This window comes from Colias eurytheme, chromosome 20 (genome assembly GCF_061535395.1).
Source record: "Colias eurytheme isolate Ceu_HAF_F1 chromosome 20, ilColEury1 Martin Lab GWU primary, whole genome shotgun sequence".
Classification (NCBI taxonomy): domain Eukaryota; kingdom Metazoa; phylum Arthropoda; class Insecta; order Lepidoptera; family Pieridae; genus Colias; species Colias eurytheme.
Window position 1 is genome coordinate 3,957,584 of NC_142999.1, and position 13,389 is coordinate 3,970,972.

The following is a 13,389-nucleotide window of genomic DNA, read 5'->3' on the forward strand; positions in this document are numbered from 1 at the left end:
TTAAGACTCGTCAGTTTTATTATTTCATAACATAAAAATATACTCTTATAAGACGCATCGGTTAAACATTATGCTGGGCAGTTATATATTCAGAATAAACACAATTTTCATTACTTTATAGAACAATTATATATACAATAACCGTAGTTTATAAAACAATTATTAATCACCTTTTCCTGTATCCCAATGACCATACTATCCAATTTCTCAGGTTCGAAGTACGGAGAGCCATGCGCAGAGTACCGGACGTCCAGGAATTCATCTTTCACCGTTAATTTACTGAACACAGTGAATACATCGACGTTGTCCATGGATTTGTTGAACAGTTGAGCGAGGCGACGGTGCAGCTTGTCCTTTTTGCTTAAACCCTGGGAAAAAAACAATTATAAGTTGAACAGATTTATGAGGATAGCTTGTGTGAGAAGGATCTTATCATATCTATTTTAAGCATGTTTGATATCCATCCGTCTTACGCTTTTTCGATCAGGTCACGTGTCCTGACGCGAGTTTAAGATTTTATACCCATTACAGAAAAAGTACTCAACGCCGCTAAAGAAGTTTTCACTTCAAAAGTAATAAGTAGTAAATTAGGATATTAACTGAAGCTGCGATTGACTGTCTTTCACAGCTCTCTTCGCAGGCAGCATCTTTTCGCAGCAATAATATCAATGAGTTAAGTTATGTGATAAATAGCTATATTTTCTTAAAATTGTTTTTGAGTAAATTTTCTACATTCAATACACCGGTATGTAGTTTCGTAAGCGAATACGTAACATTTAGAACCATCAACACTTAAATATAAACAGTACAATTTCAACGTGTTCACAGAGGAATGTGTCCGAAACCACGAGGCTATCTGTACCGAATATACAAGATCCCTGAAAAGCGGAAAACGTATCTCTGACACGGAGCTTAACTAGAATTGGGCCGGACATGTCACATGAGGAGCGTTGAGCAAAAATTACTGGCAACGCCAGAAACGGGAAGTAAGGCGGCAGAGCGGGAGAACTTTGTGCATTTCTTAATGCGCTGTTATTGTGTTTATGGTGTCGTTTATTGTGATGGTGGCTTATAGTATTTAAAGAATATATTTAATGCTTTGTGATATGATTGAACTAGCAGCAGGTGTCCTCTACTGTGAGTTAGCGTAAATTGTAATCTATTAAATGAATAATGAATTAAACAATCAATTTATTATGTTAAGTAAGGAAGGGCTACGGCCCTAATATATTATATATTAGGGCCGTAGCCGTAGGCCGTAGTATAGCAAAATTATATCGTCAACAATAGAACCAAAAATTTAAAAACAGCAATGCCGTAGACGGATACTAAGCTTATGCTTTTTTTATGAAATCCTAGAACAATATCGTAGATACATAAGTTATCTCATTTTAAACATGAATCGTATTATTTCCTAAAACTCATAGCAACAGTGACAATGTGGTCTCTATCGTGTATAAGCCATTATACACACTAAACGGTCACTTAAGACGTATTTACGTTTATGGAGAGTTGCCAACTTCTAGAAGTTTCAGTCGACCCTGACATAAGACGTTCAAATGTTACTGTGAGTTAAATTGTCTCATTTGGATCTGTACCGAGGAGTTTGCAAGATAGTTAACTGTTTATGGGGAATGAATATCGTTGTCATAGCAAATATTGTTTTGTGTAAACGGTTTGAATTGTCTCTTCGTTTCTGTAGGGTGGTTTGTATTGTTGTAAGAAATCTACAGGTAACATTGTCAGATTGAATACGAACTATTAATTTATTAGGTTATTTTCTATAAGTTATACCTAGTGTTAATAGCTTAAATTATCTCTACAAATTTTTATGCCGTAAGAAATAACAGTAAATATTAAAATAAAACATTTACACGTTTTTGCCAGTTGCATCAAACGTTACGTGAGAGGTGGGGTTCAATCCCAGTGGAGGTAAATAAAAAGTCAGGATATGGCACGTATTCGCCAAAAAAATAGACGAGAGAAATGTTAGCGTAATCTATATAAACCTCAAAAAATACGCAACTCGACTTTTATTGACTTGTACATTGATTGCTTCTAAATTGCATTTTAAATTCAAATAAAACGTATAAAAGCATACATAGTTGTACGTAAAGATCTCCATTCAACTTATTATGTTTATGCTCTATAGAATACATGAATACATAGACCACCGCACTCCATATTAAATTACAATGTATTGTCTTTAAGTACACAGCACTTAATATTCCATTCGCCTTCAGAAATCTCAATTCTACAATGTTATTAATCATTAAAATATTAATCTTGAGCCATTGACGTGAAGGCACTAAGGGGCCGCGTCACTTCATAATAGGTTATAACTACTAAGTACCCAACTATAGTGGTAAGACTTTAAGCGGTTATGTGCCTTATTCTGTTGCATATTAAGGATGATACGGCTTAAGTTTCAGTTTACTATCTTCTGCTTAAAGGACATTTGATTAAAGATGAAATGATGTAGAATACTACACTTTGTATCATCCTGCTTTGTCAAGTTATTCGTGCATATACGTACATCAACTTATTTATGCACGTTATCATCAACTTATTTATGCACGTTATCAAACAAAATACCTACTTCCTAACCTTAAATTACTCATTCATTATTTAAAATAAAATATACTCACATCAGCTTCTGGAACAATGAATTCTTCAGCTGTAATATTAACAAACCGGATAGAACCCGATTTATCCACAGCTTCTTCGGGAATCTCCTTGATGGTCACATTGACTGTTGCCTCCACCCAGTGAAACGGTACGAGAGGCTCGTTCTCTTCTGTCACCTATATGGGAAAAATGTTTAAGAATGTAGTACTAGTTTAAGTCACTTATATAGTAAATAAAATGTATGTAGTTATTCTTAGTTTTATCTGGTAAAAACAAAAAAAAAATACTGCTGGTGAATGTTGTTGTACTTTTCAGTGGTAGCGAATTATTAGCTCTACATGTGACTTAGATGTAACAAAAAACATGTTGAATATAATGGCGTGAAAAGTTAACCTAAAATCACCTTACATCATTTTTGTAATTCTAATATTAATTTAAACAATTTTACTCCCAGAGCATTACTTAATTAAATGTTATATTATGTTAAACGGTTTCTATCAGGATATCCTAAAATTCCACCAATTTAAAGAATTTAAACATATAGATCCATTAGGTGAAGTAAAAATTTATCCAGACCAAATCACTACTTCGTATGCACGCAAAGGAAACGCAAGATCTAAATCATTCATGTTCAGAAAATAACATTGCATAATATGCAACATTTATTTAGTTTTTCGGATTCCGTACCTAGCATATGAAAGGTCGCAAAAACTTCGTTATTCCATTCATATTTCTCTTTGTATTTTCATGCTATCTATGTATATTTTTCTGGTATTTGTTAGAATATTTTTAATTGAGTTGACTTTTTCGTTGTTCGAAACTTAAAATAACATAGTCAACGACGAGTACATAGTTCTATTATACTGAACAACGTTAAAATAAATAGGAACACGCGTTTTTACCCAGAGGGCAAGAAGCATGATATTTATACGCTTAGAATATTATATTACAATCTGCATCGGAGCATTTTTCCCAAGAGCCAGCAGTGTTTACAACGAGACCTATTCAGACTGTTATATACACAAGATTTGTTTGAATATGCTAAGAGTTTAATGGAAACTGCTGTTATTGTGAGAAAATTGAATTTTGATGCTTTGTGCTGATGTTGCATAAAGAGGTATCTAAACTTCAATAGCGCTCAGTTTCTCGAGATTTAAAATACTCGGAAGTGACTATATATCTACTTTTATTGTGTAGAACAGTTTTCAAAGACAATTTCTTGGAAACATGCAAATCCCTGATCCTTTAACGCGAACTCAGAACTGTAAACGGTTTACGTGTGCATGAAAAACTCGCGACATGAATACGCTTTCCATTAAAATCGGCGACCTGGAGCCCTCGAAAAAAGCGTTAATAAATGCACATTTTCCATAGAAATCTAAACGCAAATGTGTTCGCAAAATCAATAGAGTCGTTAAGCGTGGAACGTAAGGAGCGGAATTTCAGGTCACCGCAAATACTAGCATTTAATTATTAACTTCCCGGCCACTAAATCCAAGAGAAACGTACCACGACTGAGAGCTGATGAAATATTCACAGCTATTACTGGTCGGGGTTTAACTTTTCAACTAATATACTTAACTGTTTGGAACTAAACCATTATGATAACTATATTTGTACGCTCCAAAACTTTTGTGTTCAAAATAAAGAACAAAAACGACATGCCGATAGATTGCTGTATAATTTTATTTTAAAACGGGGCAAGAATAACTAAAAAATACAGCGATGCGGTAGAAAATAATAAATGAATTATTACTAACGATTGATAAACATGAATATAATTGGATAGATTGTATCAAAAATATTCGATAACTGGACGGACATTTTTATGCACTTTAATAAATGAAATATAATCAAAAAGTTTTCGATAATTTCTATACAAATATTTGATGGATCGGAATTTATAATTCAACATCCTGTGTTTGATTAAAATGATAGTAAATTCAAAAAACATTTATGATCCAGTTAATTGATGCAATTTAATTAAAAATATCTTTATTTTGATGATAAAATTACTTTATTAATTAAATCAGTATTAATGTAGATGTATTTTCTCGTTTATTTTAAAATATTCAATACACCGGAATAAATAAAGTAAAAAATAAATAGAATTTTAAATCCTTTAAAAAGTAACAATTATTAATTATAATTAGTAATTAGTAGGCTTTACTCACGTTAAAATGAAGCAAATAAGTCCCATTAGGCGTTCCCTCCTTCATGGTGATCATCCCAGTGTTGCTATGCACGTCGAAGTATGGACTCCGTTGTTCATATGATGGTAGCCACATGAACCGCTTGTCTGGCAGGTCCCAGTCATCTGGGTCGTTCACGAATACTCTTCCTATTTCTGTGTCTGGCGCTTCTCCCTGGTAAATTAAGATTAGGTATAATGTGTTTAAAATCGCAAAAAAAATAGTACCTACTACTTTTATTCTATAACTTGAGCATTTCTTTTCTTAAGATTAGATATCAATTGAAGAAAAAAAAGCCTCGTTTAGGAATGAGGCCGATCAGACGATCATGGTATTACACATTAAATATCGATAGATGTGACAATCCAAATAAATAAAAGATATAGTTAATAATGAGATAAGAGTTTACTTTAAATTAATATTAGTCTTAAGTAAAAAAAAAATCAACTTGTTTACAACAAAACAATAAATTCTAAGTACATCAGTTTTGTACGACTTAACAATAAAACAACACATAAATAGAAGAACTACGAAATCAGAAAATAGAAACAATAAAAGCTGAAATAAGAACACAAACTGAAACAATTACGTAGAAACAAATAAATATAACCTTTTCAAAGTGATTAAATTTCTATTTTGAGGAAAATCTTTTCACAATTCAAAAACGACCAAAAGTATCCGCTCATACATTAAGCCCTTATTAAAATACCGTTAATCTCTTTAAAAGGTTTTAACGAGGAATAATACGGACCTACATAATTTTGCTCGGTAAATGGAACGCTTTAATTTTCCAATTCATTTAATGATTGTTGGATTTATCGTTCTATCTTTTTAATTTTCTTCTTAATAATAAAACCGAAATATCGTCCATCTCTCGGGCTATAAATATGGAAGGTACAGTTTCAAAAATTTTGTGAAAATAAAGAAATTAACCAGGGCACTGGAGCAGAAGTTAACAAATAAATATTGTAGGTTAAAAAATGTGTTGACCTGCATAAACTTCTTCATTAAATTCACGTATGCAGCCTTGAATTCGTGGAACCTACATTTTATCCAGTAAAAATGTTTCGTTACATTTACACGTGGAGTAACTGTGACATAAAAAGTGCAAAATAACGTTTTTTATTACTTAATTGGAACCGGTGACCGCTAAGTCCAAAGGGAGCAATACGTACAAAAAGTAATTATTTTCTAGGTATGGTGATTTGCTCTCCCTATCAAATGACCATAAAAGAACCATGAATATATAATAATCTCTCTATATAATAATCTTATAATGATCCGATGTAATTAGCAAATATAACACAAAATTTTCATAAATAGAAACATCCATTATTTTCATTACAAAAGATTCTTCAAATTGTAAATTCGCAAAATCCTAAACATTGATCAATATGATTAGGTACTACTATTATTTACTATTTACTTTGCCAGTCATAATCAAGAGATCCACAGACCATCAATACTAACTAACAGACAAATATACCTGGTTCCTGTAAACCTCTAAATAAATCGGTCAGATTCAACCAGTTCGTTATAACTTAGAGAATACGGTGCTGCGGCCAAGTCGTCTAATAAACTTGGTTAGCGACCTGAGAGTTAAACTACTGTTCTTCGATACTGTTTGCTGTTTGTTGGCTGTCTTTTGACGTGATTTGATGACGTCACTTTTGAATAAACTTTATTAAATAATTCGTACTTTATTAAGAGAGATGTGGAGATAGAATTAGATTTGAAGATACATTCAATTATCGAAGTGAAACATACTATTTTGTTACGAAAGTATTGAATGAGAGAAATATGGATTTTGCTTATTGTGAATAAAACTTCATTTAAACGATGGAACAATAAATATAACTTTGTAAGCGTTTAAAAACAACACGAAGGTTGTATTTATTTTTGTGGCCAACACGCAAGGGTCAGAGAAAAATAAAAATTATCTTCATATAAAAGAAAGGTGCGTACATAAGAAAATTTAATAAAAGAAAAACCTTTCGGCAAGTGAAAGCACTAAAGGTAGTCAAGAATAAAACAAGCATCGTAACTTAGAGGAACGGGAGGGAGGCAGTAAAAAGTGCCTCCTCGGTAATCCCTCTTTACGCACACACAACTAAACCCGCTTTCATTAAGGCGAAATTAACATTTTAATAGCCATATATTATTATAAAACACTGGTATTATCGCGGTATATATTAACTTTATTGGATAATAGCTGAGTTAATTATTCATTGAAAAATTTTATAGTGAATACTGTAAATGACCTTCCGTACGGAGTTTATTAAACTTCCGTCGAATAAATTTGATAATAAACGCAAGGTATAGTTGACAACAAAGTACAGTTAGAATAATTTCTTCAATTAAAATATATTGTATGGATTCAGGATATTGTTATAATATAAAATAAACAAAGAAATTCAAGAATTCTGTAAAATTTTTCGTTTACGTCCAACAATAACGAGCGTGCTAAGTTACTTAGGAGAACATAAAAATAAAATTTACATTGAAGTGAGCGGAGTACGGAATGTTAGACGAAAATGTCTTCAAGTAGCGGCAACATATTTATTGCTGTTTACAAACCCACGTAAAATACTTTACGATTTTTCATTCGTCGCTATCACGATTTTATTGTGGTACACATTTTATGAATTATGGTAACATTTTGAATATGTATTTACGAAAGACGTATGTTTGGTAGATGATCTCATACTTTTGTTCGTGTTATTTGTAAACTTCTTTGGGTTTTTAAAGTGATCACTTTATTATTTCATTTTTATTCGACAAAATAACTTCAATGTAAAACTTTACTTACAAATGTTGAGATATTCTTATGTACAGTATAATATGATGAACAAACCTGTAGAGTGTAGGTAGTACTAGAATGACTAGTAAAATTAAATAAAAGCATACTTCTATGTATCGGTGTCCTATATTATTTATTATTATATGATCATCCATACTTATATTATAAATGCGAAAGTAACTCTGTCTGTCTGTCTGTTACTTAATCACGCCTAAACTACTGAACCAATTTTCATGAAATTTGGTATGGAGATATTTTGATACCCGAGAAAGGACATAGGCTACTTTTTATCCCGGGAAAATGACACAATCCCGGAAATGAACTCCCGGAAGGAACTGGAACTATGCGGGTTTTTCTTTGACTGCGCGGGCGAAGCCGCGGGCGGAAACCTAGTCTATAATATAAAAATGAATCCCAAAATGTGTTGGTAAGCGCATAACTTGAGAACGGCTGAACCGATTTCGTTAATTCTTTTTTTATTATATTCTTGAAGTACGAAGATGGTTCTTATGTAGAGAAAACGTAAATATATGTACCACGGGCGAAGCCGGGGCGGACTGCTAGTTATTTATATAATAATGTTTAGAAACAACAAACAATTATTATAGACAAGAATACACCGATATCTAAACAAAATAATAGGAATTTTAGAATAGATGATAAATTATATAGACAATAGATTCTCTCGATTCTCTAAAGATGTGCCCTTTGTCAAATTAATCTTATCTTATAATATAAAAATGAATCCCAAAATGTGTTGGTAAGCGCATAACTTGAGAACGGCTGAACCGATTTCCATAATTCTTTTTTATTATATTCCTTGAAGTACGAGGATGGTTCTTATGTGGAGAAAACGTAAATATGTACCACGAGCGAAGCCGGGGCGGACTGCTAGTTTACAATAAAAATAATATTTTACTATTCTTCAGTCGAGTCATGTTTTGTTTTGATTAGACGGAGCCTCTACTTCCCACATATAATTGAAAATTTAGCATGAATTTAAACTTATAAATTGTGCATTTAATGTATTGTTACGCCTATAAGTGGGAGTTTTGAAAGGTCAGGCTCCGACCCGCTACAATAACATAATATAAAACAATATAGATAATATAAGTAGGTACTATTCTACCTTAATCCTGAAATGTTTGATTATTTTAGGCTTATTTGATATTGAAAAATAGATACAGTAATTTATCATATTTTCTATAGGTTGAAAAAACTAGGTAAGTAATGAATATTTGTCCATTACTTATTTCAAAATATTCTCTATCTAGTATAAAAAGCACTTCCCTCCAGGTGGCATTACAAAATTACAACCTGTATATTTTAAAATTTTAAAGTCATTGTTCCAAATTTTCCACCTATTAAACATTCAATTTCAAACATAATCCTATATATAGAGTCGACTAAAAATAAAACGTCAACTATTTCGATACAGGAATATTATATTCCGTTGATGGCACGAGATTTTAAATTGCTTAAAAATAAGGATATATCAGAAATATTATGCGGCTGTCGGGCAAATTTTATACTTTTGACATATGCATTTTAACGAGTTTCATAATGTTAAAATTGCATTATTATATCAAACGTAATATACGTTAACTTTTATATTATACTAGCTGTGCCGAACGGTTTCACTCGCGTGGCTCCGCTCCTGTTGGTCTTAGCGTGATGATAGGCCTATAGCCTTCTTCGATAAATGGGCTATCCAACACCGAAAGAATTTTTCAAATCGGACCAGTAGTTCCCGAAATTAGCGCGTTCAAACACCGAAAGAATTTTTCAAATCGGACCAGTAGTTCCCGAAATTAGCGCGTTCAAACAAACAAACTCTTCAGCTTTATAATATTAGTATAGATTGGAAGTTTTGTAGAATGTGATATTTTCTAGGCTAAGTATAGGACGCAAAAGAGTAGAAAAAATTTTCATGAAACTTCAAGTTTATTATCTTCATCGCAAAAGAAGTAAAAAGAACCAAACAAAGACTAAATAATTACCAAACAAAGACTAAACAAAAGTATAAAAAACAACAGAAAGTATAACAAATCGATACGAAAAGAAACGAAGAAATCGGAATCATACCATCCAGTACAGTAAAATAATAAAAAAAAAAACAACACAGGAAAGATGGAAGAGATAGATTATTCCAATACTTACATAATACCGCCAGCTGTATATCTCATTGAAGTAAGTTTCCGTCTGTTTGCGTTGAGAAAACACACCTTATTATATATATCTAATATATACCTATATCTAATTACATATAAATGTCTCAAAGGTATAAAGTAACTTCAATATATTTGATTGTTTATTTATTCAGTATATAGTACCTAATTAATTGAAAAATACCTAGAAGTTGTTTTTCAAAAGCTTATCTTCAATTCATTGAATTGAATCTAATAAGTTTACTGAAAAACGTACGTTTATTTTTATTTCTTAGAAGTTGAAATACACTTTGGCTTCTAATTATTTGTATTTAAAGCGTATAATTTTAAGTACTAAATTAAAGAAATCTTAATTGTTATAGAAAACTAGTTAAGGAGAAGGAGAAACATCGATCCTAAAATATAGTATATGGACAATTTAAGGACAGGCTGGTAAGAACGCTAGTAAAACCTACATACAATTAAATTTCCTATTTAGATAATTGCAGTTTTCGTTCAACGAGAACAATGATTTCCAGGCTTTATCTAAAGGATTTACGGCGCAGATTTAAGGAATTTATGCCACGCTTTCAGACTAGAAATCTTCCTCTACGTCGAGTTTACATAAAATATTATTCTTAATTTTAATGAAGAGCTTTATATTTGATAGCTCGCTTTCAAATTAATTGAAAATAAAGCGCACAATATCAGTCTTCATAGAGATAATGGTACTTCTTTATTAAATTCAATTTACGTAAGACACTTTAAGACATTCAAATTCGGGATACACTTTTCATTAAAATATATAAAACAAATTCGTTTTCTATAGAGCGTGTTATTTATTTTTTATTTAATATTATATAGACTTTAACTTGTACTGGATGGTTGATTGCAAATATATTTCCTTGAGATTATGTTTCATTTAAGAAAGTTACTTGTAGAAATTTCAATTACATCATAGCTGTGTTCTGAAATAGAACACTTTGGAATTCTAGACTCAGTACATACTTTTGTCTTCACGTATAGTCAGACTCATATAGATATAGTTTTCTAACAATTAAATAGTTCATACCAAAGTACTTGAAAATAATATCCTAGTGTTAAAATCTTACGTAAAAGATATCCAACACTTCTACCAACGAATTGAAATTTTTCCAACACTAAAAGTTATTGACTTGTAATATATAATAACTACAAAAATTTCATCGAAACGTTAGTTCGCAAGTCGTTAGACTGACGAACTATAATCCACGAAAATTATCATAACATTTCCACAATTTAGTAAACTTCATATTAATTTAATTTTTGCCAGCCTTACCTTATAATTGTAAACGAAAATGCTGCTTTCCCCCGACGACATAGGGTTGTCATTCCTATCTCCTATAACCACGTGCAGTATGGACACTCCGGTCAACCTTGGAGTACCAGAGTCTGTAATGGCTACGGGAATTTTGTATTCCTTCCGCTGTTCTCTGTCGAACGACACTAGGGTTGAGAGGATGTTGCCTGTTGAAAAAGGAAATTAATTAATTATAATAATATTTAGATCTTTTCTTGCTAAGGTATGGGACATGTAGTGTTTTATTTCTTGGATAATTTTGCAAGCAAACGTGTCGTATTATTGTTTTGACGATGTGAGGTTTGGATGGCTAATTAACATTATTACTACAAAAATTATTCGAAATTGTGTTAAATAGTAGTAGTAGAAACTTAAGAGATACATTTATTGCAATCCTTACTGTATGTTTGACCATATGGGTTAGGTTATACCAACGTGTTTTTGTCGAAACCAAAATAATCAAAGGTGTAATGGCATAAAAAGAAAAGTTGGAAGTCTATCTCAGATTAAAAACAGTTTATAATTAAAACTAATCTAACTGGCTGGAGTAAATAGGCACTTTAGTAAAATAAAATGTTAAAATGAGTTTATTTTACAATTTCCTTAGCCGCGGTTCACAATTATCAACGCGCAAATTGCTCAAATTGAATTGGCACTCGAGGAACAAAGTTAGGAGTTTAGCTTGGGACGCCATTTATTGCGATTTAACTATGTTAATGATGGGGCTCTATTTTGGTTATTCGTGACCCGATTATGTGGATGTTTTCAAGTGCTTATTTGTAGTAGAATCCTACTAATGTTAAAGCGAAAGTTTGTGAGTATGAATGGGTGTTTGGTTCTCTGTAACGAAGAAACTACTGGACGGCTTTGGATGAAACTTTACAGTAGGTAATATAAATCATAATATCACATACACAGATGATTGAAATGTCAAAAATCGCGCGGCATAGCTAGTTTGGAATAATTATTTGTAACTTAGGACATCGCCCTTTCCAACTTTCTTGGTCAAACTGAAATTCAAACATTTAGATATTTATTTATTAAACTTCTAGAAGTACGATAAAGTTATTCTGACAGCAGTTTCTACAGAGAAGAGCTCGCATGAAGTTCTATTGTCGATCAGATTATTATTAATTATTGACCTTTGAAATTAAAAAAAATATGCCTAGCCCATGGCAAATTAATTATATTTAAATCAATCCCTTTTTTAATTGAAGCCTACCCTCTACTAATTTCAGTGGAGGAGAGTTCCCTCTAATTTATTCAGTTTAGAATAAGATTGAAACTCGTAAACAAGTTTTATTCAGAAGAAAAACCTGTACCTATTGATTTTTCAATGTTTGTTCTAAATTAAATATATATATAAATGGAATCAGTGCTGATTGCTTTTATTTATATTTTAATCATAAATTAAACTGTATATTTTCATATATAATAAATTAACATATTGTTGAAAACTAATTTTCACTGCCTACGAGTGGCGGCCAACTTTATCACATACATTTTAGTAGGTATGTATATTGTCTATATTAGTTTGTTGTATTGTCTATATTAGTTTTAACCAAAATTTTAACTTAATAACCTAATCATTTTAAGATTCGAAATCGAAAACATTTGAAAATATTTACTTGTTACAACAAAATGAATCAATTTAATTTTTTGTTTCAATTTTAACAAAAAGAATATCAACGTATTTTTTTTTCAGTTTTACCATTTTGTCACCATATTTTGTATGGATGAAGCCATAGTTATATTGTAAAAAACTACTTAATTAATAATAATTACCTTGTATATGAAACTTGGAGCGTATATCGAAGCTGGCGGACTCATTGAGTGCGAAGGTGAACGGTGGCCCGTTTTCTGCCGAGTCATAGTCCTTAGCTGTGAGGATCACCACTTGTCCGGGGGGCTCGTTCTCGTACCATATCACTGGCTGCGTCTGCAATATTGTGCCTTATTAGTTTATAATTAGAGTGCATTTTGGTTTGTAATGTAGTGCCGTATTGGTAAATAAAGTGCATCTAAAAACTTGGCTGATTTTCTTCTGAATTCTTGGTGTAAATGATTTTCATATTTGTGTAGGATTTTTGTACACACTTTAAATATTTAAAATAAGTACTATGCTATCGATTTTTTATTAATTTCAGTCGAATGAAATTGTAATCCCACTCAATCGAATCAGACACATTTTTTCCCAGTTAAAATAGAATCGTAAAAAAATAGTCGACAATAACACAAGTTAAGTTGAAATAAAAAACACAATAACACCTATGCTAAAAAAAT

The 13,389-nt window shown here is 31.6% G+C and overlaps 1 protein-coding gene across 1 annotated transcript in view; it reads right to left on the reverse strand.

Moving 5' to 3' along the window:
• The window catches only part of shg (DE-cadherin), a 171,342-nt gene that overhangs the window by 15,376 nt on the left and 142,577 nt on the right, over window positions 1-13,389 (reverse strand). The window contains exons 12-16 of the mRNA XM_090113456.1: window positions 12,892-13,045; window positions 11,086-11,273; window positions 4,803-4,994; window positions 2,649-2,804; window positions 171-368 (exon numbers count right to left, since the gene is read on the reverse strand). Coding sequence (XP_089969582.1) covers window positions 171-368; window positions 2,649-2,804; window positions 4,803-4,994; window positions 11,086-11,273; window positions 12,892-13,045 — 888 coding nt within the window. The remainder of the gene's footprint in view (window positions 1-170; window positions 369-2,648; window positions 2,805-4,802; window positions 4,995-11,085; window positions 11,274-12,891; window positions 13,046-13,389) is intronic.